We start from the raw sequence: 27,750 nt of genomic DNA, 5'->3' as shown, positions 1-27,750 counted from the left end.
AAACTCATTCGCGACGGATAGATTCTAGCAGTTAAGTGGTGGCTCAAAGCCCAGTTCTTTTATTAGAACAGCCAACTTAATGAAAGGAGTCGTCCGAGGTTTTTAAATATATTAAAATATATTAAAAGATATTAAAAGATATTAAAAGTTAATATTTATCAAATAAATTGTAGAGTCCTTAGCCGCTTAGATAAATTTCTATAAAAATGTATTTATGTCTTATGTATATATGTGTTTTTAATCATATTTTTTAGATCAGGATTTTCAGCTTCTAATATACTAATCTCCCGTTTCTCCCCCCTATACTTTCTGCGTTCTCATCTATGCGTGTGCCCAGGTGCTACTCGTAGGTGAGAAACGGTTAGTATAGGTTTAGTTTTAAGTTTTTCCCCTATTGGCGGCTGTCATTGTGCTAGTGATTGCACGATGTACTTTACACCTGTATGTGCGTATTAGGTAAAGTGTTTTGTACATCGTTTCGCGATATTTTTTAATTGATACATCATTTAATACTGAGAACACTACTTCTACATATCACGTGTGATATGACAAATACGAGTGTTTCTATATTTTTATATTTATATTAAATTTTTCTACTTTTTTTTTGTAATAAAATCGTTTTGAATAGTAGAGTTACCGCATTTATTTGTGGAAACTATGATATACTCGTATATAACTAGTATGCAATATATACTAGTGTATACTTGTATTTTTGCATTAGTCATTTTTGCAATAATCATTAGCCTTGACAGACGATTACAGCATTGGTACGTACTCCCATAAGTTTAGAAAACACGCGTTTGAACTAGGGTGTCGGAGGTGCCCCGGGGCATGCTCTCTAGTTTAGGCTTTTGCACCCTGGTGGTATGTGAGAGAATCGTGGAGTGAGTGGGTGGGTATGTACGTATGTTTGATCTTTTTAGATATTGCCAATATACAGGCAGGTAGCATACTTAGGTGTGAATGTTTATTTAATTTCTAAGTAGGTAGAGACCGGAGAAGTCGCGCGATTGTAATTTTCACTCAGGAGTGGAAAATTTCTTCTCCGGATATTATACAAAGTTTCAGCAACCTTTAGATTCATTTATCATTTAAATATTTCTTTTATTTTTTTCCATATATTGCTGATACTCTGTACCGCGAGATATAAATCAGTATCGAACGATTCAAAAGTCTTTGCGTTTTCTTAAAAATTAATTTTTTAAGAAAAAGTGAAGATAGCTGAATACGTTGGATACTTACTTAATATTAAGTATATTAACGCTTTGCTCTTTTTAGTAATTCCTACTGAAAATATTTCATTTGTTATATATGTATAGTAAATACAAAGTAGAATAAATATAAAAGTGGTCGAGTAAAAAAGTAAGACCATAAGATGTGTGACAAAGTTTCTGCTTTTGTTTGATATTATTTAATCTTTTAAATGCAAAGTGTTAATAATAGGTTCATCGATTAGATCAAATATCTGTTGAGGCATTCGAGTAAATGTAATTGTACGATTTGTGGATTTCTTTAAGCTGCGATTGTTCAGCAAATGCATTATAAAATGCACTTAGAAAAAGCCTCACAGCAGCGTTTAGGGCATGAAGAAAGAAGAGGCATTATGCCGAAGAGGCCCCCACTTAAATGTGGCTGAAGAGGGCAACTACTATTGAGGCTATTGAGTTATTTTCAAAATTTCAACGGCAAGTTCGAACTTTTCGAAAATAGCTCTTTAGTCATTTTTTATATTTTATTGTATAATTTTGTTGCTCGTCATTAATTTGTAGTTGTAATTGGAGATGATGGACCATTCCATCTCCTTGGGACACCAAATTTGTGTCCCTCAAAATCGTCAAAAAGATGCATATGTGTTTAGTTAGAGTCAAAAATATTAAAATTTTCGTATTATTAAATTTTCAAGCTTAAATAACGTTCGGTAAATATTATAGTAATTTTTGTTTTCTTGTTTCATTTTTAAGATTTTTCACTGTAATCGTATTTTATTAAATTTGCAATTTTTCTTTTCCATAAAATGCAATTTAAAAGTATTTCATAATAATTATATTAGATATTATTTTTTCTAGTAATTTAATATTTGTACTTTTCCTTTTTTTATATATATATTTTTTGTAAATGTAAAATCACGCGTTTAAATTTAATTTCATTACAACGGTAAATAGAGATTTAATCAAAATAAATAGAGAATTCAATTGAAAAGTGCATCTGCGAATTGGACGATTTATATGTCAGGCCATATTATCACTTGATTGTATGATTAATATAGTTTTCTTTTTGTTGCAGGTGATCATCGTTGGATTTAACTACTAAATCTTTGCGATTTTTTTTTATTTGAACGCCATGAATACTTTTTAAAATATAAATATATGTATTTATAAATGCATTTCTGAAGGCACACACATTTTTATACACTAAAAATTAAATATAATTCTTTAAAATTTGATTACAATATAATTAAACTATATATACTATTAAAGAATATATCATATACGATCATATATACTATCAAAGAATACAATATTCTTTGATAGTATTATATCGTCATTGTGTACCTATTCTCGCCCACTGGTGGTCAGGGTACTATCCAAAATATTTTGTGTTACGCGAAAAGTGGACTTGTGCGCTTCTATTGATGTCACTTACAAACTGCATTACCGACATATTCGTTGCCAGCATCAAGGCGCAATATTTCAAATTACTTCAAACAAAAAATTGATGAGTATTACGAGAACTAGAAACAGAGTACTTAAATTGAAAAATATCTAATAGTTAAAATAATATTTAAAATGCATTAGTCACATATTGCTCTTTTTATAGAATTTTCATATTGTTCCAATAATTTTAAATCAATTGAATTTATATAAATATTTCAGTCTTATTAAACAATGTGAATGTCGATATTGTAGAAAATTAAATGACGTTAATTTAAATCATTGGATGTAACCTCATCGGAATTCTGAAAAATAATATCCTTATTATTATAAATTATTTATAAATATGTATATATACATATAATTTTATTTCTTTCTTTTCACCTTTTAATCCGTTAAAGTACTATCTGGTAAACCACCGAGTAAAATCATTAGAAATATATAGGTAAATTGCAGAATGTTAAAGATCACAGTAATAAATGTGAGATAAAAATTAAATATTAATAAAAATGGAAAGAAAATGATAGTAAGGCCTATGGCAGCGAAACCTCTTAATATATTACCCATTTTAAATTTTTTTCACTAACTTTTTCATTCTAATCATACATTTGTTATTTTTTCATATCTTATATACAAACACATATAAATAAAATACGTATACAGAATGTATAATTAGCATACCTGCATTGATTCATCAATTTCTTCTATATCCATCAAATCAATACCAGCAATTAAAGACATTAATAACAAATACATTCCTAAAGAAACACTTACGAGATTTGAAAGAAATATCATATACAAATATAAAATATATAAAAACGGTAGAAAAATTAGGTTAGTAAAAAATTTTGCTATCATTTGAAACAGTCGCATTTTTTATAATAAAAAAAAGAAGATATCCGAAAAAATTCTAATCTACATTAACTGTTTTAATTCCAATGACATATATAACAATATATAACAAAAACTGCTGATAAAATATATACAAGTAATTAGGAAAGTTGCTTAATGTAAATAAAAAAATCTGTAAAAATTGTATTGAAATGATTAATATATGATTTAAACTACTTTCATAATCATCAGCAATATATTTTTACAAATTGTATAATTAAATATGTAGATTAGATAATTTTGATTTTTCTTTTTTAAGATACAAACTTGTTTCTTCTTGGTTTAGGAATAGGAATCTCGTTTTCTATAGTGAATGTAGCATTACTGGGCAGCGAACTATCACTTTCTAACATTTTAACAAAAGTTTTTTCACTATCATTCAAAGATCTTTCATTAGCTGAAGTTTTTATGAAATTCAAATCATGATTCTGTTCAAACTCAGCTTTCTCTACGACATAAGTGCCAGCACTTTCTGGTGAAGTGGAAGAAATATTCTTCGATTCGTGAACTTCTTGCTTGATCACAGAATTCAAAGAATCAAAACGATCGTCCGAAATTTCTTTACGAAAAACTCGACTCCTTCTAGAACTTTGTGCACCATCAGAAAAAGCTTTCGGTGTGTTTTCTTGAACAATTTTATTCCTTCTTGAATCCTTAGCACTTTTTGATCTTCTCCCATGAATATCGAGATCCGAATAATTTTCTTTCAAAACGTGAAACGTTTTTAGCTCAATCTTCTCTTTGTCATCGTAACTCAAAGAACTGGATTCATTGTACGAACTAGAACGATAATTTACGATATTATCTTTCACAGAAGATAATTTCTTTGATAATTTCTTTCTATCATTATATATATCCTGGTCCTTAAAAAGACAACTCCGACCCGATTCAAGATCATTCGACGATCTAGACGTATTCGAAAGTATTCTATCGATTTTCTCGATAATGTTATACAAACGACTTGTGCTACGACTTTTTAATTGTTCTTCAGTTTCCTTCAGTCGTTGTAATTTTAATTTTGCACTCTCGTACCTTCTTTCGTTTGCTTCGTCTTGAAAAATATTCATGATCGTTGAATTATGACTTCGAGCGGATCGAAAACTGTTTAATTCTCCTTCATTTAATAATTCATGTCGTCTACCACTTGACATTGATCTTGATCTTTCTTTGACAGAAACATTTGGAAGATTTAAGCTCAGATCAATCCTATAATCTCCCATTCCTGTCTCAGTTTCCATCGTCATCGACAAACCTATATCCTTTCCTGTTGAATTCTTGTCGAACTTAAAAATTCTAACTGGAGCAGGACTTCCAAAACTCGAGAATGCTAATACATGATCGTAAGGATGATAATCAACGCAAGTTACTGCTCTGAAGGTTCGTTCTATCGTATATCTTGCCAAATATCTACCAGTTTCTAAATTCCACACATTCAAAGTCGAATCTTCACCACCACAAAAAATCAAACCACCGCAGGGCGAGATACATGCTGTTAATTGTATCCTGTAAGATAATTATAGTTAATTAGTTCATAATTTTAATATATTTAGATTTAGAAAGAGAAGAAAAGAATACCTTTGATTTTTCAAACCATCATACTTTCGTAATACCACACCAGCAGCAAGATCTATCATTCGCAGACCATTGTCTCTCGAATGAACGAGCAATCTTGATTCGAGTGGATGCAAAATGATCGTGTTTATTATGATATTCTCGATTTCACGAATTTTTATCTTTTTTGACAAGTACCATTCTTTCCCAGAAGACATTCTACGATTTTTTTTCACCGTCCACAGTATAATCGTACCAACACTGTCAGCTGTTAGAAGATTACCATTTTTGAGAAAGCATAAAGAATTAACGAATCCTTCATGTGTTTCTAACTCTTGACTAAGCTCGTAATTCTTTGATTTCGAATCTCTCGTCCATATTCTTGCAACACGATCATAACACCCTGTAGCTACTATAGATGTGTTTTTTCGATTGAATTTACCACAGTAAACGTAAGAAGGGTGAGGTAACATCTAAACAGAAATTTCATGGAAAATTCTGGGGGGATTCTACATAATAGAAATATTTATAAAAATATTAATTTTATCAACTTACTCGAATGTGTTGTACAATTTTATTACGAACATCCCATATACGAGCTGTTTGATCCGATGAAACAGAAAGTAAATAATGATCATCAGGCGACCAGTTCAATGAATAGATGAACGTTTTATGTCCAGAAAATCGAACGTGAACTTTAGTAGATTCAATCTAAAATTCATTCAATGTTACAAGACATTCGTTGCAATTAATCATTTTAAAAAATCATTATACCTCATATACTACTATAGGATAATCATATTCTTCGGAAAAAACGCAAGCTAAATATTTGCCATCGTTATTAAAGGCAAGAAAGAAACATCCATTTTCACTAATTTCACTTTCGAAACATTTCTCATTCGGTATTTTACAAGATTGGGCAGCCAATCTCGTCCATCTTGGTAAATTAATTAATTCTGACGATTGCACCGATAACTTATGAGATTCTTTTCCAATATCCAAAATATCGTCGAAAGAGAGCTGCTGATAAAATACTGGTTCTAATTTCGGTGGATCTATTGATGTAACAGTGACGTAAAGACTACTTGGGTATTTGTCTCTTTTATTCGATTTCCACCAATTGTAAACCTGTTAAAAAGATGTCATTAAGAGCTTTGTCATAAAAAAGATATAATAAAATAAGAAATAATCGTTCTCACCTCACATCTTCTTGAACCAAAGTTTCTTATACTTTTCTGAGGCCTGTACAATTGCAATCTGATCTTTTTGTCAACGTGTATCGCGTTATTCGTTCCAACTGTTTTTAAAAATGCCCAGGCTATTTTGTACCAGCATCCTTCGTTACCTATTCGCAAGAAATTTCGATTATTATAAAACATAATAGATTTGATTAAATTAAACATGTGAAATAAGATCAGAAAACTTGCCAAACCTATCGTAGTTGAAGCTAGCTTCGGCGAAACTCAATAGATCAACAATTTCAAAAAAAATAATAACTTGTTCATTCCCAGTCTTCATAATCATTTTAAAATCATGTTCAAATATAAGTTCCTCTTCCCAAATAGGTATCATTGATCTATTCTCCTTAAAATCAAACTTTTCAGTGATCATTGGCTGTAGATAAGAACTTCCACCGTTATCATTTTGATTTTTTAAATAATTACCAGTCTCTGCTTCAATAATATGTACTTTAACCATAGGATGTTTCGTCACATAATCAATTTCAAGCATATCAGCTTTGTGAATCGTAATTAGGATGTATTTTATTGCTTCAATTTTTTTCTTCTTTTTCTTCTTTTTTTTCAATTCTTCTTTCGTTAAATGACGAAATTCTTCTTTAGATCGACGATCTTTCTTCTTGTTATTTTCAGATAAAGTTTTATCAATCGACATTCTAGATGAAGAGTCTTCTTCTTCTTCTTCTTTTTCTTGTTTCTCCTCATTCGTTAAAAAACTTTCACAACTCGAATATTTCGTAATTTTTGTCTGCCTTTTTAATACATCATCGCGATCATCATTAATTAATTCGTCTTCTGATATCACATATTGCAATCTATCATTTGAAATTTCTTCGATACTTTTTGAAAAATTCGAACGAAGAGAACTTTTTCTTCTTCTTCTTCTTCTTCTTTTAGACAAATCTGAGGTCTTATTCATAGACGACGAAGAAACATTAGAATCTTGAGTATTTTTTATAATCGACGTTGTTTCTTGTTTTCTAGAAAAATTCCTTTTCGAATTTTGAGACGAGGAAGGTGTATCAGTTTGATCACTTATCCTTCTTATTTCAATTCTCGTGTCATCTCTAAAATGATCTCTCTCAATTCTCAATACTTCTTCGTTCTCCGAAACAAATGCTTCATTTTCAAAAGTAAAACGTGAATTTGATTTGATAGTTGAAGATGATCTAGGAGCTGGTACCGGTAGTATTTTTGAACCTTCTAAAGTCTTTGAAATATTTTCGTTTATCGGTGAAGAAGAACCTAACGTTTCGGGTAAACGAATAACGCTGGTATCTTTTGACCAACGTTTCCTAGCTGGCTTTTTTAAATTCGTAACTTCATTTGTCATAGGACGTACTGTCTCCCATTGTTTTCTACGACGTGGTTTCTCTTCTAATAAATTTTGCGAAGATCTCGATGATAGGACAGGCGTTAAAATAGTTTCTTCGTCATTGTCTTCAAATTTTTCTATCGTATCTGTGACAAAATTATCTTTCGATGCAACTTTGATCTTTTTCTTAGAGTCTTCTTGAGAATTACTAATTGAAGACAAATTTTCTAACTCTGATACTTCAGTTAACTTGGAGTCAAGAATTTCAACATCATTTTTCAATGATTTCATTGGTATCGTTTCTTCATAACGTTGATGAACGTCCACGACCACATCAACGGATTTTAAATTATTAGATCTTTCTAATTTTTTTCTATTAACAAGAAAAGGAGTTGAGTTCGTTCCTTCTTTTATATCCGATTCGTTGCTCATTGAATTTGTCAGAGAATCATTTAAATCATTTTTTTTCGAACTCAGTAACATTTTACGATCATTAGTTTCAAATCTTTGCGCATTTTTCTTCTTCTCTGGTTTTTTTCTTTTCACAAGTGTTAATTGATTGATCGATTCCATTTCACTTTCTGATCTACTTGCATTTAAATCAGACGTCCAATCAGAATTACGTACCAAACGTGTCTTATCTTTCTCTGACATTATTAATCTTTTTGTTATTTAGATTTTTATAACAAAATAAAACTTTTTCGACAATTCTTCATCTCCTTAAGTCACGTATGTAAAAAGTATTATTATAAATCGTTATTTGCTTGTCACTATAAAAGCGTATAAATTTATTAAAACATTAACTAACGCTCATAATTAAGATTTAAATGAAGATTTTTATCACTGATCTATTTCTTGGTACTCTTAAAATATCGATTTTTTTACTAAAATTTAATGATAGAGTGTACATTTTTCAGTTAATATTTTTTTTAAATTATAGAACTTTATTTAACAATATTCATTTTACTTTCTTGATACACGTTTAAAGTGGTTAACACTTTGACATACGACACCAAACTGATTGCATGGCCTACAAGAACTAAACTCACATTTATTCATACTACTCGCGGAAATGTGAATAGATCGATAAACGGCAGGTGTTTACCGCTCTCATGTTTGTCTGTGTATAGAAACTCGTATTGATTATAATGCACTTATAATCCACCTATTTTTCTAACATCAAATCGATTTCGAAATAGTATTAGAAAAAATGTTTTTTATTAAACGGATGAATAGGTTTTTTCCTTTGTATATTTATTAATCACATAATTGTATGTAGATTAACATAAGTTAATTATTCTAATTTGTTAAGCTAATTGATAATTTCATTACCGTTTATATCATTGTTGTTTAGTTCAATGTCGTTTTCTGCAGATCTTCTCGCTTTTTCCTAAAAAATAAAAAATATTAATTAAAAATAACATCACATATGAAATATAAAAGAGAAAATTTAATTTTGATGGAATTCAAATAAAATCCAAAATTCTTACTGCTTCTATAATATTTATATAATCTTGTTCACATTGTTCTATCAATGCATCCTTCGAACATAGAACATTTTGTTTTGAATCTTCGCGATTGTTACTTTTTGAAGGATCGTTCATGCTGTCTGAATCGACATTAACGCGAAGAGACTTCATTTTCAATCTTATTTCTCTATTTTTTGCTTCGATCACTTTTTCTCTTCGTGTTTCTCTATCCAGTAGCTATACAAATATAATTAAATAAATTTATACAGAATAAACACACTAGTCTGAGAATCATTTTTAAATATAAAAATATACTTCACTGCTGTTAATAATAATTTATCATTTTTATGATTAATCTTAAGTGCTTCCGATAATTCGAGTAAATATATTATACCATTTCTACTAGCAACAGCAATTAATTGTCCTTGTTCATGAGGTCTTACACAAGTAAGAGTTTCATCGCATACCTAAAAATTAAAATAGACTTTTATATGTATTTAAAAAAAAAGAAATAAATAAATTTAAAAATATGACCTTTATACTAAGAACCGGAGTATCCTGTTGTATTAGCAAATCCCATACATCCAAAGTTCCATCAATTTTGATCAAGAAAAATACCGAAAATCTTGTTGCACTCCATGAACCACCCATTACAAATTGTCGATGACCTCTGATAGATTATAACCATTCAGAATTAATATTTTTTTTTATATTTTATTTATCATACTTACGGAGTCCAAGCAATACAAGATTCTCTACAATCTTCGGACCATATTCTAGCAGTCCAATCGCCTATAGTTAGAAAATTTTTAATGAATGTTGGATTCCTTACTAAACCTATTACTGGACCATACTGAACTTCAAATCTAACTGCTAATTTTTCACTCGGTGTTTTTCCTTTACGATTTGCGGATATTACCATACCTTGAAATATACGACAAGATTGTAAATATAATTAAGATATTAATCAAAAAATTAATAAGCAAAAATAAAAAAGAGAATAACCATTTTCTAGACCACACATAAATCGTGAACTCATAGAAGGTTCAAATTGTAACGCAGATACACCGGTTGCCTGATCCACATTTTGATTTTCAGGTTTTTCTAAATCTATCACCAAAGTTTCAGTAGGAACTTTCATTTTTCTTGTATCCCACCATTTGATCTACAATATACATAAAAATATAAAAATCAATTGATTAATAATTGCATATATATTTTTACAATATATTAAACTTGTCCATCCTTTGAAGAACTGAAAAATTCAGTTCCAGTTTTCGAATTGATCCATAAAACGTTATCACATGGATCTCTATGACTCTGATTAACTAAACTGACTTCATTAGGTTCACATCCTTTTCTTATATCCCAAAATGCTACTTGCCCAGTCATTAAACCACCAACTAAAACATTATTATCCTTCGAACTATATTCTAAAGTTAAAATTGGACAAAATGGTTTTAAAGTCATAAAAGGACTGCCTGGATTCTCTGGAAAGTAGATAAAATCATTTTATTTTTGTTTATATGCAATTTAATATTAATATAAGTAATTTACTTACCAATGTCCCAAATGTATGATGTAGGATTGAAATTGATTGTATTTTTAAAATCAGTATTACAATAATTAGCTGCAAAACGAGTTCCTTGATCAGGTGACCACGAAACATGTGTTATCTGACGTTTTACTGATAAAGGATCACGATATACATTTACAGTACGGGAAAATGTTTTTGGTATCAATGACGTTGCTTCCGTATCATTAAAATATTGTTCATAAATATCGCATACATTATTTTGTAAAATGCAATGTTCCATTGGCTGAAAAAATTAAAAATAAAGATAAATAAAGAATGCAAAATGTACAAAATTAATTTTTAATAAGAAGTTAATTATTTTGATTAATCTTATAACTGTTATAATTACAGGTAATAACTGTAACATGGTATGAATATATAATTCATCCTTTTCTATCTTCCGTCTGTATCGAACTGTTTGTTCTGCCTCTTTCATATTAATATCTTTTGGCCACCCACCCTCATAATGATACATTCCATTATTCCTATAAGTTACAGTATTTGTGTTTACCTATAAATAATTATACACTTAGTTATTATTTTTATTTATTTTTAAATATATTTAAACATATGTATATATACCTCATGAGCAGCGAATACTTTGCTATACTGAGTACTTCGTGTCATAGTATTTATTTTCATGTTATTATGCATCAGTGCTGGACTTAATTGAATACCTAGTTTTATATAATCTAACTCTGAAAAATTACACGTTCTACTAAATTGCAATTTTACATTACGTGTATTACAAATTCTTAATAATTTTCTTTTCGTAATTAAATTGAATACCACCTGTCAATGATAGAATACAAAATGTTTACATTACGATTAATCCTTTTTTTATTATTATTTTAAAAATCATTTATAAAAAATATATTTATATCAATGAAAAAAAAAATCCACTAGCAAAAAGGTAAACTGTAATTAAATTATAATAAAGCTCGCAAACATCCACTCAGTACACATAAGTATGTCTGTTAAATCAAACATGTTACCTTAGCAACTTTCTAAGGACCTAATACTATATAGAAACTTATTTAAATTACATAAAACTATTCCTCTATTCTAACTAAAACTGGATTTTGTGGATTTAAACCTTGGCTCAAAATATCAATCATTTTATATATCTGTAAATATGCATCATCTGTTTGTTTTAAAAAATGTCCCATATTAGGTATTACATCTTTCAACAAAATTTCTATTATCGTATTGAGATATTTTTTCTGTTGAAACTCTTGCAGATTTTCAAAAAATGACGACAACTGTGTGACATCGTTATAACGTATACAGCATGCTTTAGACATTTCTGAAATTATTCATTTGGATCATAAAATTGATTAATAAAAATAAATATAATTTTTGTTCTACCTTGGAGGTCCTTGATACATGTACTATTCCAAATTCCATTTGACATCCATCCTGCAATCTCAGAATATTTTAATCTTGTTTTATGAGGTTCCACATTTTCGTTAGGATTTATATTAAATTTTGTTATAGTATGCATTTTATAAATAGATTCCAATCTTTTGTCAAATTTCTCGATCTTTTCTATATCAATCATATCATTGTACACACTTTTTAATATAGAAAAGGATTCCACAACGACGCTTGCAACGTTATTTTCTTGTTCAGAATAATTACTTTTATTTTCATTCTGAAAAAAAAAAAAGGAAAATAATTGTCCATAATATAAATTTGGTACATTATGCTTACCATTAGTTTGAATTCTTTTAAAAATCCTGCTGCTGCTGTTTGATGTTGCAAATTATTCGCAGATTCCTGTGTATGTTTAAAGTTTACGTAAGAATGATACGTTCTAAATACTTTTAACATTTCTTTCGGAATACCAAATTTATTAAGAGCATCCACTACGTCCATTGATAAGATTTCTTCGGTACATAGCGGAGCACTTTCTCCATGTAATGGACAATCTGTTCTATTGATATTAGTAGATATATTTGACATATTCTTGGATGATGCTAAAGATAGTTCTTCTATTAATTTAGTTAATTCACTTGTTGATGCTGCACAAACTTCAGGTTTTTTTTTTAAATTAACAGGTTTTGTATTACTATTCTTTATTTCTTTATTACTTTTATTACTATCTTGTAATTTGGCAGATTGTATATTTTTTATATTTAATTTGTTTGCTAAAAGAAAATTCTTTTTTCCTTTTGGTTTACCATTCGTTTTAACATTTGTTTTACTCGTAGATAATGAATTTGATGCTTCTGTAGAATCTTGCTTTGATATTGCAGTCTTCGATACAGTTTTGATAACATTCTGTGGGTTTTTCGGATTTTTATCAAATGATTTTAATTTTGTTTCTTCAGGAGATTTCAATTTATTTTCATACTTTATTGATTTACGATTGTATACTTTCTGCACATTTATCTTATCCAATTCCTTTTGTTTCAAAAGTTTCTCTTGTTTCGAAACGTTGGATGAAAGTTTCTTTCTTAACTTTTGCGCTTCCAATATTGCTCTGCCTATCCCTTCAGAAATATTTTGATCTTGACTTTCAGATGATACCTAATTAATTTAAAAAATATAAAATTATATAAAGAAAATATTGTTACTAGCTAATGAAATATAAATTAAACTTGTACCTTATTGCAAATACAATCATTCTTATAAACTTCTTTAGTAACAACGGTTTTAGTTATCCAAGGTTTTAAAGCATAGTTTGCTTCTACATATTCATATTGTAATGTATCTTTTACTGCCTCCGTGAATATTAAGGCTTGACGAATGAAGTTATTCAAAGATGATAATTTAAATTCTGGATTCGTTGCTTCGACCATATTCGAACAATTCTAGCGACAAAAAAAAAAGAATTAATTAAAAATAAAATATTAAAACTATATATTAAACATTACCACTCAAAGTGTTGAATACTACATATTAAATCGGAATATCGATAACGTAAAAATTAAATAATGTATATATAAATAGAACATTATATATAGATTATATATATTATATAAACATATAAACATATATATATTATTATATATATTATATATATATAGAATATTTTTTTTTAATATGTAACATTGGTTACGATGAAGACATGTATGTAAACATTACATGCTTCGAAACAAAGTATTATTGGGTATTTATGGGATTTCATTTGGAAAAAAAATAGCCACTATAGAATAATATTTTATATATTAAGAATAATATAATAAAGACTTAAAGATATATTTCATTTTTTTTTCTTTTCTTTTCAATTTATATCCAATTTCTAGCTCCCTAGAGTTTTTCAGTCCATCAAATTTAGGAAAACATTAAATTTGCTGCCTACGCTAGAGTTCAAGACAATTAAGTTAATGATTGATGTAAATGCTGTAATGGAAATGTAATAATATGTACGAGTCGTTGCCTCTAATATCATGATTGTGCAATATTCTTACTGTATTAATTTTCGAAACATTATTCACCGCGATAAGTTATCTTATATAAAAATAAAAATTAGCTTAGAGAGATGTACCAAACTCATCTTAAAGATTATTTAAGTATCCTGTTTTCACACTCATTGATATCACGACAACGGAAGCAGGCACAATCTGAAAACATTAAAGTTTTCAGGAATCACTGAATCATAATTAGATTAATATATAAAACGTATAAGTTAATATCTATCTTTGTATGAGTTATTATCGAAGTAAAGATTTTTAAACAGGATCATAATATGGACATCTCATGCCACTCACAACAATGCTAGACTTACTTCAAGAACCCCTGCAAAAGGTTGCACAAAATACAATTATTTCCTTAATAATAAATTGTACATTACGACGCCTTGATTTAAAAATATAAAACTTAAAAATAACAAATGTAGATGCACCATTTAAAAAGATCTTAATAAAAACGAATGTTTATCTGAGAGGAAATCGTGGAATTCTTTGAATGGATGCAGGAAAGAGAAGAGACAATTATTAATTTTATTTCATTTGATTATGTGCGTCTATAATTCATCTTTCCTTGGCACATCGTCATCCTCATCTTCTTCTTGAGCCTATAATAAATATATAAATGATTAAATACGTGAAAAATATGACTTTACATTTATGTATTTTTAACACAAACCTCCTTAGGAGCTTGTCCATATACACCTCCGGATTCAATGAATTTAGATAATCCATCGAGTGTCCTCTCTTTATTGTATTCAATACCCTAAAATAACAAAGAATAAAATAAGCATAAAAAATTCTATTTGTAACATTGAATAAATGAAAATAAAAATATACCTCATTTGATCCTTTTTTGAAAAGAATAATAGTGGGATAATTGATAATCTTTAAATCTTCCAATTCATTCACAGTAGCGTCCATTTTCGCTATCACTACAGATTCATTATCTTCGTATTTCTTTCCTAACTAAAAATAAATTTTTATATTTAATAAAATCTTACAAGTCAATATATAAAGGAAAAACGTTTTTAATAATATTAATAGACGTACTTCTTCGTATATAGGTGCAAGCTGTTTGCAATGTCCACACCAGGGAGCATAAAATTCAACTAAAACGTCTTTTTCTTTGTCAAATGCAACTTCATGGAAGTTAGTACCAACAAGAACTTTAACAGGATTTTTATCCCAATCTTCGGGCAAATCCTGAGTAAGAAAATGTCTCTTTAATTCGCCTTTTACGAAAGCAGTTACAAATTCCAAAACATTTTTGCTACTTATTTCTGGATTTTCAGGCTTATATTTTTCCATATCTTCATCTAATTTAATAAGACGAATAGCAGGAGCATCGTCCCTCTTAATGCCAAAGAATTCTAAGATTCTTTCATGATCAGCTTCATCCGAATTGATAGTTACGAACAAAACCTAAGTACATATCAAAATGATAGATTTTTAATATTATATTTCAATACTTATATATATATATATATTTTACAATTTCTAATATTTACCTTTCCACGGAATTCCTTTGCAGGTTCTTTAATTTCATCAACATATTTTTCAAAATGACCAGCTTCTTTGCTTAAAAACGCTAAAAGGTGACTTTTGATGGAACCACCAAATATTTTTTGAGCTGTATCTTGATTGAAATCAACGATTATAGGTAGAGAATTAACATTGATAAAGTTTTGAATATTTTCAAAAGTAAGTTCCCCGTCAAATTTATTCTTGCCTTCATCAAACTAAAAGAATATTAATTAATGTGTAATGAATATATTACATACTTATATATATGCATGTATTTACATATGACATATTACCTTCTTGAACAATACAATAGCATCATCTTCTACTTCATATTCTTTCAAGACTTCTTCCGCATTTGAAATACCAAATGAATAATCATCGACTGCGTTGGCAACTTCCAAAAATAACTTAGCGGCTTTGGATTCTAAATCCTTTGTATAATATAAAATAATAAATGTAATGTCTATATTATATATAATTGCCTATATATATATAGGAAAGTATAATCTATACCTTGAAGAACCCAACTATTACAACTTCATGTTCATCGATGAAAGCCTTAGCTTTCTCTACTGAAGTTAAATCTTTAGCAGCAGGTCCTGTTTTTTTAAGAACCCAATTAACGATATCATCTGCCAAACGTCCACCATTGTAATCTATGGCAATTCCTTTACGGTAAAACTTAAGCGTGGGATATCCCCTAACACCATGTTTTTCTGCTAATTCAGTTTCTACAATTGCATCAACTTTGGCTAGCTTAATAGTTGAACCAGAATCAGCTAATTGTTGGGCTGCTTTTGCATATTCGGGTGCTAATGCCTTGCAATGTCCACACCATGGTGCATCTAATTGATATTGCACAAATTATTTCATTATTGTATTATACTGTTTAAAAAATATTTTCTATATAAAAAGCAAAAAGACAAGATTTAATAGTTAAATCAAGTAGGACTTGAATAATAAATATTATTGGACAAACAGATGTTACAATATTGTTAATTAAACTTACAAATAAACGAGCAAAAAAATGAACATGGTCACGTCGTTAGCCGGTACGCGAGTGATGACGTGTAAGGGTCGAACATCTGGTCTTAATTTTTTAACGCATTTAAACTTAATTAAACAATTAAATAAAGAATAATAAAAAGTAAGAAGCAACAGGAGGTCATAAGGAGGCCAGATTTAAATACGTAGGCGGTGAGAACGCATAACGAATGGAAGAAAGAAAAAAAGTAATACTCACAGAATTCAATAAGAATATATTCATTTTCTTTGACCGCCGATTCAAAATTGTCATTGTTAATGACTAATACACCTTCGTCGAGCTCAATCTTTGCAATAGCGTAAGTTAGGCAGTGAACCGCCAAAATAATCGCCGTAATGGCATTCATCTTTGACATGATCACGTTCGACTACTACTCTTGTACTGGACAAGAAGACAGCTGGAAGTAACTGTGAATTAAGGAAAAAAATAAAATAAAATAAAATAAAGAGAAAATAAAATTAAAAAGAGAACAAAATCACGCAAATTAATTCGTTTTTAAAAAAGATCAACAATTGGAATTAATTTTAATAAGATATAAAAAGATGTATATACTAACTGACAGTGTATAATATTCGTAAAAATAAATTATAGAAGGAGAATAATGTGTGTTAGGTGAATAAGGGAGACGAATATAAAGAGAACGCGAATCAAGTGAACGGAACAGAGCCGACGCGGACGATACTGTCTGACTATAACGTTCTATGTATATAGTAGAATCACAGTTAACGCGTGGCATCTCCTATTCATCGTGGGAGCCACTCATTGGCTGACGCCGTTGATCCAAATTATCTCTAGTATAATGACAAATTCTACATCATAATACTTACAAGTATCAAGGTTCACATTTATTGATACACTTTTCTTATTTTTGGAGCTATGTGATTCTTATCAATCGTTCAACTATAACACGTATCTCATCGATATTTCTAATAGATTAAAACCATTCTTTTTAAAGAACCTTAGTTGTTTTTTTTCTTTTTAATAATATTACTCATGGTACGATTTTCATCTATATTTTCATTTAGGAATGACGAAAAGCGAATAAAGTATCGCTCCGCTCGTTTATTTTCTTACATTTCCTTTTCCTTTTTTTTCTGATATATGTTTATTTATTTATTTCATTGTGATTCGAGAATGTGTTAGTTTATTCTTATTTTTGTTCATAAAATCTAATTAATTACACACGAATTAATGTAATTTTATAATTGTAATAAGCAAGATCATTTTTTCATTGATGCACTATCTTCGACAGTTAAATATTGCCGCCATTACTGTTTATATAGCTGTGTAAACAGGTGTGTAATATATTTTTAAATTATCAAACAAAAGTATTGCCTAATAGTTATGTAAATTCATCCTTGTATTTCATAATATTTAATCGATGTAAAGAGTTAAATGATTGCATTATCATAAAATCGATAACAAAGTTATAGTTTTTGTCATAACCTTACCGAATCATCAGAAATTATGTTCATTACGTCAGATGACATCTCTCTCTCTCTCTTTCTCTTTCTCTCTCTCTCTCTATATATATATATATATTTGCTAATTAAGTAGCAAAATCTAATCCATATTCTATACTATAAAATAATAATTAATTTAATGTTAGATAATGCAATTATTATTTAAATACTCACATATATTAGACGTTGTTAAAAAACAAGAATCAACAGTATAACTAATAACGGAAGACATACCAACGATCATTCTTAAAGCGCGGTTTTTAAAATTTGAATTTAAAATTTAAAATTTTCCAATTATGTTTTACTTTTTATAAATAAAAGAAATAAGTGTTATTTTTCATAGATAACAATAACATTTAAACTATTTCAAGAAATTATAATAATATATTTGAATTTTGTATAACAATTAATATTTGTTTCGAAGTTTAATAAATTAAAAAATATAAGAATTAAAATTAAAAAATACAATTTATTATTTTTTGGCGCGATTTTTGAATACTTAAATAATAAATTTCTATATATTGTGTGAATAATAGAATTTAGTTTTTATTACGAATTTTAACTTTAATTTTCATAAAGATTTCGTAGGATCTCGAACGTTAGATTATGTGCCAACTATTCTATAGTTAAAATACTCTTTATTGTACTTATACAAGCTTTTCTGTTTGCTATTAATAGAAAGCAATCAGTTTATATTTTTGACATTAGACAGTGAAGTCAGGGTAACGTTTAGAATGTTGTTATACAACTGTTTATTTTTTTTATATTAAAAATGTTATAATAATTAATCTAATAATATTTTTGTTTAATATTATTAAGTGATCACATAAGCCGAGAAAAAGTTACATAACAATCATACTAATAATAATTAGAAAATCATAATTCTTAAGTGCATTTGTTAATATATTATTTTTAGATGTCTGCTCATAAAGTAACATCAGAAATATTTACTGAAAATGATAAGAATTCAAAAGAACTCCCTAGCGGTAGTAAGTTTATTAATCTTTAATTTTTATTATAATTATCTCATTTATTATGGGGATCACGGAAAGTAATGTCGTTTTTTACATTACATTCAAACACGGCTTTGAAGTACATGATAAATGATAAACAAATATTGAGATGCCCAGAAACGATATTACTTTCCGTTCCCCTAATATATTAATTTCTTTTTATAATATAATCATTGCTCGTTCTTCATTATAAGGTACAGTTACTCAATTTATCTTCAAATGCCCATCTTATATGATAAAATTAAAATCAAATATAAGAGCAATAAAGTATGACCAAGATGACGATCTGGATATAGACAGGAATGTAGAAAATATTTTATATATAGGTATGCATTTTCTATTCATTTAGTTTACTTTAAATAGTAAAAATTCTCTTGGTTTTAGAACACAATGTATCTACAGAATTGCAAATGGTAGGCTTGCAAGTATGGCGTGGTGCCCTTTTACTAGCCGATTATATTTTATCCAACCCTGATTTATTTAAAGGAAAGATAATTATGGAGTTAGGATCCGGTGTCGGTTTAACTAGCATTGTTGCTAGCTTTCTAGCAAAAGAAATAATTTGTACAGGTGATAATAAAATAGATGAGAGATAAATAGTACTTTAGTGAAAATAGTCTTATTCAATTATTAATATTTGTTTACTTCTTCTTCTTGTCTAGATATTAATTTAGGTGAAATATTAAACATAGTTAAACGAAATTTCATAAGAAATATATCTTATGTGAAATGTAAATTCTATATAGAAGAATTAAATTTTTTAAATTTAAAATGGTCTCAAAGTTTAGAAGAAAAAATTAATGTGACGGATATTATCATAGCTGCGGATGGTAAGCTTGTGATCTAATGAAATGAAATTTGTTATTAAAAGCATTATTGTTCTTGTTTGCAGTGATTTATGATGACGTTATAACGGATGGATTTGTTACCACATTAGACAAAATCTTAAAAAAGAAAGATTCAAAAATAGCTTACATAGCATTGGAAAAAAGGTATGTTTTCACTGTTGCTAATATGGACACTGTTGCTCCAATGTATGAAGAATTTCTACGTTGTATTAGAAGGCAAAATCTTAACTGGAACATAGAATATGTGAAAATAGATTTTCCACGATTTTTTAAATACGACAGAGTAAAACATATGATTTTAATGAAAATACAAGATAGAAAATAATGATAAGTAAATATATAGTATACAAAATATTAAATTATTTAATTTAGACTATAAATCCTTACAAATGGATTTAATAAATGTACCTAGTTAAATTTGCCTGTAGATATGTTTCTTCATAAAGCAATTCCATTTTTTTTTATATTACTTTACCTAAAAAATAAATATAATTTTTTATTATTTTATTCATATATATGTATATATATCTATATATTGTAAAAATGATTTATCTTCATTCACATCGTCATCATAATAAATCACAGCAATTTCGGTACTCCACTTTTTGCAAATAAGTCTATAATATTATCTAATAGTACAGTTTCTATCATTTCAATTTTTAGGAAAAAAAGTATTTACAACTGTACAATTCTCTGTACTCCATTATAATTCCAAGTATGGGTATAATTAGAATTCATTTTACTATTTATTTCTTCTTTTTATTAGTGGATAAATAATGACTTCTTACATCATTTTTAATATATCCAATTGTATTGTGATTGTGTATAAATCAGGTATTTTTCTTTAAACTATGTAGTTTGGTGAATATATGAAGACTGTTTCTTTGACATTTATCAAGTCTGCAGTAGGATCGTTTTACATTTCCAAATAAACTTTTTCCATTCGAATACGGGAAGAGTTTTTAACTTATTTTGTAGTAACATCAATATTGCCAATGTTACCAAAAATACTTAATTTCACATTAGCAAATTTTCTTAATTTTATAAGATTTATATCTTTTGGTGTTGATTTCTCTAAACAATTTATATCAATGAATTAATTTCTTTTAACAAACATATATAACAGTTTAAAATTACCTTTAAAGTTATCACATCCATTGCCACTATAAGATATAACAGACAAAATAGATGTTAACATACTAAAGGATATGGATTACAGAAATTTAAGGATAAATAAAAAATTTTATATCGTGGATTATAACATTCATTTCCTTGGATAAATATTATTATCAAAAGTTAAAATTTGTGATGACAACTGGTTCCTTCAGACAATTAGATAAAACCAATTTCATACAGTTCGTTTTTTAAAATTTGCTTGTTTCATAAAATGTATATGATGAGAGACATAATAAGATACTCAAAACTTCTTTCCCTCCTTCTCTCTCTCTCTCTCTCTTTCTTTCTTTCTTTCTCTCTCTCTCTCTCTCTCATTCTTTCTCTTAATAACACATCTTATTGTAGTCTAATACAAACTATCGTTAGAGAAACTTTGAAAGTATTTCAATATACTTTAAATTCCAAACAAAAGTAATAATTACTACTTATTTTTATGTCCATGTATTTTATTGTAATTTTTCTTTTTTATTTTTTTCTATTTACATCCTAGCATAGAGACAATAATATTAATGGACAGTAGTTGAAGTCGTTCGAAGAAAACGAAGATTCCAAAATTTTTAACAAACATTAAGAGCAAGTATATGAATAACTAACAAAAACAAATTAAAAGAAACGATATTATTATACGTAAAGGAATGTAGACGTTTCTTCGAACAACTACGGGCAGTAAAAGTCATATATTACACTCAAGTAAACATTTTATCATGATGCACTAGCTCTGATTTACAAGCTTTTATGAGAGAACAATATGACTTATATATTATGGGAAACAAAATATACACATAGAGATTCCCAAAATGGTCAACAATTGTTACTCTCATATACAGACCTTGCTAGTTTGGTAAAGGCACTTTCAACCTATGCATTCCTTCTTTTATAAATTTAAATTTACAATTTAAGATTTGCGTAATTCAAATAGAGCACAAAAGATTAACTTGAATTAATTCAATTCTATCATTCATTATGACGTTTTCATCAATAAAATATGTTTGTATAATTCATCCATGATGGTATAGATGTTAAAATATTAATATGATAAGTTATAGGATAATTTAAGTTAACATTCTATAAAATACAAAATTACTATACTGTATAAAAAAACAGCATGTACAAAAAAAAAGATGACATATTGATTATATGTGAAAGCAGAAAAGTTAACAAGAAATTTTAAAAAGTTCTATTTTTTTTTAATAATTTCCCCAAAAATTGATTGTCTTTTAGGGTTAATGTTTTTTATCACAAAATTTAATTTCTATTACAAATTAATGTGTCTTACTACTTTTATGAGGCAGAGAATTTTACATTATATTATTATGAGCGTAAATTTTAAACCATTTGTACCAATACGTTGTAACATCCAAAGATATAAAATATATATAACATAAATAGTATCATTGACTAGACCATACAAAAATCAGTATGATACCATATGTTTAAAAAATAATAATTGTTGCCAATATATAATTATTAATTAATATAATGCGTTTTGAACTAATGCAAATTACTTAGACAGGAACAGCTTAAGCGTTCCTTTTTCTTATTCATTTTTTAATTCATCAAAAAACTGCATATAAAATCAAAATAAACGTTAATGTGTTGACTGAAACATATGCATAGAAACAGTCGATTTTACATTTTGAGAATTTGGTGATCCCAAGGGTAGTGATGTTTTCCTCCTAGCGTTAGAACTTGAACAGTCATTATTAAAACTGATTTTTGTACTACTTGCTTTAGTAGCAGTAACATCAGTAGATGCCTGAAAACCTGTGGATACCCATCTATCTACTTGAGCCTCATGAGATTTTTGCAAAACTTTGCGAACATCACCATTTTCACCTCCTTCTTTCATAATTTCCTGGAGCTTTTGAATAGTCTGATAAAGAATAACGGGACTTATTAAACCAAAATCAAATAAGCTGCACATATGCAGTACAAAATTTCGATACAAATTTTTCATAAGTAATTCCTTTCCTTTGGTTTCTAAAAACATTTGGCAGGCTAATGGTATTTGACAGTCTCCTACATATCCATACTTCATAACATGTAGATTCCACATTTTCATTAGTTCTTTTTCTCCCTCATTAACATCAGTAAAATCATCGATCATCATCATTGTCTTTGTTTGCAACCACTTTGGATCATTTTCTCCTTCTGAGTCAATATCCATTTCTTTTGGATAAATAGGCAAACAAGTAACGGTATGATGATATAATCTGCATAAGTCAACAACATTGATCAGATGCGAATAGAAAGAAAAAACAAAAAGATTTTGGCCCTCTAATAAAATATTATCGATCCTACCTATTGTGTCCAGTGATATAAGGTCTTTGGCTTTCAAATTCATTTTCATCGAGTTCCAGAAATTCAGATAAACTCGGTTTTGTTCTCTTTGGCCGACAGACTAAAATATTAGTTACGCTCGTACGTCTAGTTGGGCCATTGGAACGTTGCTGCCCTGACGCTGCCCCAGCTCCAGAGGGGGCAGATGGTTGAGTAATTAATTCATGTGGACTACCAGCATATGAACCATCATAACATTCGTTTATTGCTACATCTATACGGGCACCTTGTGGTATTGGCTAAAAACGATACATTTGCTTAATAATTAACGCCCAACTAACGAAATTATATTAGATAGTTTCTTCTTCTCCCAAAAAAAAAAAAAAAAGAAAAACAGCTTACCACGTAGGTAAATGTAAATCTAGAATGGCATAATTTCAAATGCTTTAAAAGAGAGTAGAGTTTTCCACAATCTAATGAACACCATGGGCAATGAAGATCCTCACAAGCCTCTGTTTGTTGACGACTGTTATTATTATATAAAAATTGATAAACTATTTGTTGAGTACCCATTGAATTATCCATTTTTTCAGTGGATACAGACATTCTCGAGGGGGTCAATGGACTAGGTGTTGGCAGTGTTGCATTATTGTTATTGTTGGTGTTATTATTATTATGATTTGTAGAAGAACGCTCAAAGCCAGCTAAAGTAATTACATATGCACAATGTTAGATACATATTACTATTTAAATAGTAGCAAGAACTTACTATTGCCTGATCGATTTTCTTTATTGTCACCGCTTGGCACTGGATGAATAGGAGCAGGTCTATCCACTAAACCATTACTTGGCTCCATAGTCCAACTAAGTCTAAATTTGAGTGTAGGACCTCTACTGAACACTTCAAAAGGACCACTATCTTTAATGTCAGGTACACTTTCCCAAGAACTATATTTCTTTGGGCTGGATCTAACATTAGCGTGTACTTCCTGCAAACCTAATTCATAATCACCATCTGTCAGAAGACATCTGTTATGTTTATCATATACTATGAGCTCAGAGCCATACAATTTTACTTCTTCACCACCACTTTTAATTGAACCTGCAGAAGACTTTCGACGTTTCTGTGCTGGTTCTACAAAAGGAAACGTATTTTAAGTATTTATATATTACTTATGCTAGATATAATCTGATATAATTGTGCATATACCTTCTAAATCACAGCTATGTATAAGGCAGCTATTATTAGACGTACAATATACCCTTAATAAAAGCATATACGTCTTCGCTAAATGTCCATTATTTATGGTAAATGATTCATTAGGTATTGAGATTGTTGGTGCTTTAGGTGGAGGTTGATTTTCTAAAGGATTAATTGGAACTTCACTGGTTCCAACAGATACCTAAACAAAAAGTTCTGAATTAGTATGTATTAGGTCGTTGCATAATTTCTGTCGTATTTCTTTCTCATACAGTGTTTTATTTTTTGCATAAATATAGTAGTAGGACATTTTTTTATTGGATATTGACAAATTGTTGTTAATAATTGTCGATATATATCATTAATTAAATAAATGTTTTCTTAGATTTCTGGTAGTTTAAATCAATTAAAAATACGACGGAAATTATACAACGACCTAATACAATAAAACATATTCATTGATAATAAACTTACTTGCATAATAGGTGAGCTTACATCTTTTCTTTTCTTGTGACAAATTTTTAAGAGTAAAGTTTCTACCTTTACTGGATCCTGTGATGCTTCAACTATAATGATATGAAAATATAATACTTTGTAAGTAAATTCAAAGAATATATCAATCTATATAAGAAAAAACTTACTCTTTTTATCATAGAATCCTAAAAATGTAAGTGTCATATATCCACGTACACCAAGAATTTGTTCTTCCATATTTTTCGACGTTAATTTTTCCAATATTGTATCAATTTTAAATCCCCTACGGGATTTATGACTCCTGGACATACGTTGCCTCATATATGTCAAATTTCTATAGAGAAATATTGGCTAAAATAAATAAAATCAAACTGTTGAACTTGTTAAATTTCATGTGATATTAAATTAAGAATAAAAATTATTTAATAAAATCAAATAATAAATATATGAGAAAAAAAAATATAATATTATACCTACCGTAATAAGTATCCTGGATGTAAAATTATATAATAATAAAAAAATAGATTATAATTTTTAAAATATGAGATAGTAACCTCGTTGCATTAACATATAAACAAACACAATAAATTACTATAAATCACATTCAATCACTGGTCATAGAAAATCCTATAATTTTTAAAAATTAAACGATACTAACAGCATTGTGTAATATGCTTAATAATATACATAGAAAATATATAGCATTAACACTTTGAGTGGATTAGAAATTAACACACATTATACATATACAATATTAAATATAATAATTTATAACTTGCTTATATACTTACTGATATTTGATTTCTTGTACGTAGAAAGCGATAAATTTGTGTTGGTTCTGTAAAGGAATGAATAAATTTATCAAATACATCTGAGGGATATTAAATGCACAAATAAAAGATTTTTAATTATATATATATATATATATTATAAAATGAATGTTATAAAATTAAAAAAAGAAATTTGATTGGTAAACTAAAAATTATTGTATAGGAATTTTTAATATAAATGTAGAATTAAATCTAGACAGTTTCACGAGAAATAACTAGATGGCGTATTAAGTAAAACTTTTCTCGCAAGGAAATAATATTATTCTAGAGCTCAAATACTGAATAAGAAGCGATTTCTGATGATCCTTCTGTTGATCAGAATGGGACATGATGATTTGGTTTTGCTCGTCGTTACGAGATGCCTGCACCGACTCTTGTTACGATTTTGGCAGGATAAACCTCTCTGATCCCATTAAATTTTTAATTCATGACTTACAATTATTATTAAAAAACAATTTATTATTTCTAACAGATATAGAACTTTAATGCCCTCCTGATAGAAACTAAATTTTGATTTCTGACCGTTCCCTACATGATACGTTATGTGTTAAATTTCAAAAAAATGTTAGTTGACGAGAAAGCCGATTTATATAGTTTCGAAATATTTTCTTTTTAAAAATATTATATTATCTATTACTTATTATTTTTTCTATTTAATGTTGTTTCAATTAACCAGGATTTTACTTAAATACAAAATTTAATTGAGTATAAAATAGAACAAACATATTATAAGTACGAAGTAGCGTTTATAGTTACATTTTCATCAGAATTTAATACAATGTTTCTGTAAGTAAATTTGTGAGAATAACTTGAGTTATTTTTCGAAGAGGATTTAAAGTAAAAATACAACAGAACGAAGACATCGTTTCATTCGATTAAATATAATCGATATTTTCTTAACCGTTTGGTAAAAGTTAAATATATTCATAAGTAAGGTTAATAAAAGCGCGGTTTGTAAAAATTAAAGCAAAGAGGCAAATGCTGACAGGTGTCTGCGGCAAGAAGAATAAAGGAGGGAGGTAACTGAACCGACGCGCGCCACGGCGCTGGACGAACCCTTTGAAAATAGGGTTATGTATTAGCATGAAAAAGATTAACAGTTAGGATCCATAAAGATACCGTTGGAACAATGCTAATTAAAATTTTAGTACTTAGATAGGTTGAAACAACTGATAAGAATGAAATATATGTAAAAGGGGGGAAAAAGAGATAGCAACTTTTTCTACTCACTTTCGAAGGCTTGAAGAAATAACTCATGGTCTGCCTGTATTTGATCCATTCGCGGGCCCTTTTGTCCATCCAATTCTTTCTCCCGCTTCTTTGGGGGCATTTTCACCTTAATATTTACAGATTATTCCACAGAAAGTCACACTCTTTTCCCGTGTAAAATCCGATGACAACACCCGCCCCGCGCGAAAACTGCGGCACTCGACTGCCACTGACGGAAGCGCGCCCTACCAACGTTATTTTGTATTCGCTTCCCAAATCCACGAATCATAAAATAATTAGTACTACACACCGACACCTGGTCTTATGCAGCACTTATTGCACGTGGTCGACCACGTGATCGATACGTCCACCAATTACAACGATTAAGTAAATGAAGATCATCCAATAATATCGACTAATCTTTTTAATTCTTCTTAAAAAAATTTCAATAATATTAAACGATATTTATTGCAAAATTTAAAAGAAATTAATTTATAAATGCGTTTTTAATGGAATTGTATTTGTACTTATCTAAACGTAAGAAAACTTTATTTTTCGTTGGTTAATCAAATTCTGTATT

General features: G+C 28.5%; 6 protein-coding genes and 1 long non-coding RNA gene across 13 annotated transcripts; 1 reads left to right on the top strand and 6 right to left on the bottom strand.

The window, feature by feature from the left end:
* Window positions 1–3,559: 3,559 nt before the first annotated feature.
* LOC122514052 lies at window positions 3,560–9,036 on the bottom strand. Its single transcript, XM_043630691.1, has 7 exons — window positions 8,979–9,036; window positions 6,521–8,365; window positions 6,293–6,438; window positions 5,868–6,221; window positions 5,649–5,804; window positions 5,118–5,566; window positions 3,560–5,045 (listed from the first exon to the last, which is right to left on the bottom strand). Exons 2-7 carry the CDS (start codon window positions 8,298–8,300, stop codon window positions 3,797–3,799), a joined length of 4,134 nt encoding a protein of 1,377 aa, XP_043486626.1. The 5' UTR covers window positions 8,301–8,365; window positions 8,979–9,036; the 3' UTR covers window positions 3,560–3,796.
* LOC122514053 (dynein axonemal intermediate chain 2) lies at window positions 8,570–11,435 on the bottom strand. Its single transcript, XM_043630692.1, has 10 exons — window positions 11,274–11,435; window positions 11,041–11,202; window positions 10,677–10,935; window positions 10,352–10,605; window positions 10,121–10,280; window positions 9,847–10,039; window positions 9,650–9,785; window positions 9,436–9,582; window positions 9,137–9,352; window positions 8,570–9,036 (listed from the first exon to the last, which is right to left on the bottom strand). The coding sequence occupies exons 1-10, from the start codon at window positions 11,343–11,345 to the stop codon at window positions 8,959–8,961; spliced, it is 1,677 nt and encodes a 558-aa protein (XP_043486627.1). The 5' UTR covers window positions 11,346–11,435; the 3' UTR covers window positions 8,570–8,958.
* Window positions 11,338–13,586, bottom strand: LOC122513947. The gene is made up of 5 exons (XM_043630485.1): window positions 13,571–13,586; window positions 13,301–13,507; window positions 12,405–13,223; window positions 12,060–12,345; window positions 11,338–11,997 (listed from the first exon to the last, which is right to left on the bottom strand). The coding sequence occupies exons 2-5, from the start codon at window positions 13,493–13,495 to the stop codon at window positions 11,744–11,746; spliced, it is 1,554 nt and encodes a 517-aa protein (XP_043486420.1). The 5' UTR covers window positions 13,496–13,507; window positions 13,571–13,586; the 3' UTR covers window positions 11,338–11,743.
* A 326-nt stretch (window positions 13,587–13,912) lies between these two features.
* Window positions 13,913–18,356, bottom strand: LOC122514048 (protein disulfide-isomerase). Of its 2 annotated transcripts, none has more exons than XM_043630686.1 (9): window positions 18,314–18,356; window positions 16,875–17,083; window positions 16,145–16,476; window positions 15,925–16,062; window positions 15,616–15,846; window positions 15,158–15,529; window positions 14,945–15,073; window positions 14,784–14,870; window positions 13,913–14,712 (listed from the first exon to the last, which is right to left on the bottom strand). In XM_043630686.1, the coding sequence occupies exons 2-9, from the start codon at window positions 17,029–17,031 to the stop codon at window positions 14,662–14,664; spliced, it is 1,497 nt and encodes a 498-aa protein (XP_043486621.1). In that variant the 5' UTR covers window positions 17,032–17,083; window positions 18,314–18,356; the 3' UTR covers window positions 13,913–14,661. The 2 variants fall into 2 exon arrangements, with proteins under 2 accessions (XP_043486621.1, XP_043486620.1); XM_043630685.1 differs by lacking the exon at window positions 18,314–18,356 and adding an exon at window positions 17,233–17,341.
* On the top strand, window positions 17,188–20,601 carry LOC122514050 (methyltransferase-like protein 22). Of its 4 annotated transcripts, none has more exons than XM_043630688.1 (6): window positions 17,188–17,513; window positions 19,056–19,128; window positions 19,347–19,478; window positions 19,537–19,722; window positions 19,815–19,982; window positions 20,045–20,601. In XM_043630688.1, exons 2-6 carry the CDS (start codon window positions 19,056–19,058, stop codon window positions 20,323–20,325), a joined length of 840 nt encoding a protein of 279 aa, XP_043486623.1. In that variant the 5' UTR covers window positions 17,188–17,513; the 3' UTR covers window positions 20,326–20,601. The 4 variants fall into 4 exon arrangements, with proteins under 4 accessions (XP_043486623.1, XP_043486625.1, XP_043486622.1 ...); XM_043630690.1 differs by having other exon boundaries at window positions 17,189–17,470; XM_043630687.1 differs by lacking the exon at window positions 17,188–17,513 and adding an exon at window positions 17,853–17,971.
* A 188-nt stretch (window positions 20,602–20,789) lies between these two features.
* LOC122514051 lies at window positions 20,790–22,225 on the bottom strand. The gene is made up of 2 exons (XR_006302928.1): window positions 21,138–22,225; window positions 20,790–21,074 (listed from the first exon to the last, which is right to left on the bottom strand). It is a non-coding gene; the product is annotated as an uncharacterized LOC122514051 (long non-coding RNA).
* Window positions 22,226–22,346: 121 nt separating this feature from the next.
* On the bottom strand, window positions 22,347–27,542 carry LOC122514047 (polycomb protein suz12-B). Of its 3 annotated transcripts, XM_043630683.1 has the most exons (10): window positions 27,192–27,542; window positions 25,923–25,969; window positions 25,609–25,621; window positions 25,299–25,482; window positions 25,132–25,223; window positions 24,667–24,859; window positions 24,226–24,591; window positions 23,859–24,160; window positions 23,478–23,755; window positions 22,347–23,389 (listed from the first exon to the last, which is right to left on the bottom strand). In XM_043630683.1, the coding sequence occupies exons 1-10, from the start codon at window positions 27,258–27,260 to the stop codon at window positions 22,765–22,767; spliced, it is 2,169 nt and encodes a 722-aa protein (XP_043486618.1). In that variant the 5' UTR covers window positions 27,261–27,542; the 3' UTR covers window positions 22,347–22,764. The 3 variants fall into 3 exon arrangements, with proteins under 3 accessions (XP_043486618.1, XP_043486619.1, XP_043486617.1); XM_043630684.1 differs by lacking the exon at window positions 25,609–25,621 and having other exon boundaries at window positions 25,299–25,465; window positions 27,192–27,541; XM_043630682.1 differs by lacking the exon at window positions 25,609–25,621 and having other exon boundaries at window positions 27,192–27,540.
* Between the last annotated feature and the right edge of the window lie 208 nt (window positions 27,543–27,750).

Source organism: Polistes fuscatus, unplaced genomic scaffold, assembly GCF_010416935.1.
Source record: "Polistes fuscatus isolate 324 unplaced genomic scaffold, CU_Pfus_HIC Scaffold13, whole genome shotgun sequence".
NCBI lineage: Eukaryota > Metazoa > Arthropoda > Insecta > Hymenoptera > Vespidae > Polistes > Polistes fuscatus.
This window is presented reverse-complemented; position numbering and strand designations above follow the sequence as displayed.

What these genes read in the sequence shown, in the direction of transcription:
- LOC122514047 (XM_043630682.1), bottom strand. Translation starts at nt 27,291, where the DNA reads ATGCCCCCAAAGAAGCGGGAGAAAGAATTGGATGGACAAAAGGGCCCG. An exon ending in ATTTCTTCAAGCCTTCGAAA is followed by an intron (nt 25,970 to 27,191) that starts GTGAGTAGAAAA and finishes ATTCCTTTACAG; the next exon opens with AACCAACACAAATTTATCGC. An exon ending in GATTTACATTTACCTACGTG is followed by an intron (nt 23,756 to 23,858) that starts GTAAGCTGTTTT and finishes TATCGTTTTTAG; the next exon opens with CCAATACCACAAGGTGCCCG.
- LOC122514050 (XM_043630688.1), top strand. Translation starts at nt 19,056, where the DNA reads ATGTCTGCTCATAAAGTAACATCAGAAATATTTACTGAAAATGATAAG. An exon ending in AAAAGAAATAATTTGTACAG is followed by an intron (nt 19,723 to 19,814) that starts GTGATAATAAAA and finishes CTTCTTGTCTAG; the next exon opens with ATATTAATTTAGGTGAAATA. An exon ending in TATTATCATAGCTGCGGATG is followed by an intron (nt 19,983 to 20,044) that starts GTAAGCTTGTGA and finishes TCTTGTTTGCAG; the next exon opens with TGATTTATGATGACGTTATA.
- LOC122513947 (XM_043630485.1), bottom strand. Translation starts at nt 13,495, where the DNA reads ATGGTCGAAGCAACGAATCCAGAATTTAAATTATCATCTTTGAATAAC. An exon ending in ATGATTGTATTTGCAATAAG is followed by an intron (nt 13,224 to 13,300) that starts GTACAAGTTTAA and finishes TAAATTAATTAG; the next exon opens with GTATCATCTGAAAGTCAAGA. An exon ending in ATGTATCAAGGACCTCCAAG is followed by an intron (nt 11,998 to 12,059) that starts GTAGAACAAAAA and finishes GAATAATTTCAG; the next exon opens with AAATGTCTAAAGCATGCTGT.
- LOC122514053 (XM_043630692.1), bottom strand. Translation starts at nt 11,345, where the DNA reads ATGCATAATAACATGAAAATAAATACTATGACACGAAGTACTCAGTAT. An exon ending in CCATGTTACAGTTATTACCT is followed by an intron (nt 10,936 to 11,040) that starts GTAATTATAACA and finishes TAATTTTTTCAG; the next exon opens with CCAATGGAACATTGCATTTT. An exon ending in TCTTGTATTGCTTGGACTCC is followed by an intron (nt 9,786 to 9,846) that starts GTAAGTATGATA and finishes ATAATCTATCAG; the next exon opens with AGGTCATCGACAATTTGTAA.
- LOC122514048 (XM_043630686.1), bottom strand. Translation starts at nt 17,031, where the DNA reads ATGTCAAAGATGAATGCCATTACGGCGATTATTTTGGCGGTTCACTGC. An exon ending in CAAAGGAATTCCGTGGAAAG is followed by an intron (nt 15,530 to 15,615) that starts GTAAATATTAGA and finishes ATATGTACTTAG; the next exon opens with GTTTTGTTCGTAACTATCAA. An exon ending in ATGGACAAGCTCCTAAGGAG is followed by an intron (nt 14,713 to 14,783) that starts GTTTGTGTTAAA and finishes TATTTATTATAG; the next exon opens with GCTCAAGAAGAAGATGAGGA.
- LOC122514052 (XM_043630691.1), bottom strand. Translation starts at nt 8,300, where the DNA reads ATGTCAGAGAAAGATAAGACACGTTTGGTACGTAATTCTGATTGGACG. An exon ending in TTGGTTCAAGAAGATGTGAG is followed by an intron (nt 6,222 to 6,292) that starts GTGAGAACGATT and finishes TCTTTTTAACAG; the next exon opens with GTTTACAATTGGTGGAAATC. An exon ending in GATGGTTTGAAAAATCAAAG is followed by an intron (nt 5,046 to 5,117) that starts GTATTCTTTTCT and finishes ATTATCTTACAG; the next exon opens with GATACAATTAACAGCATGTA.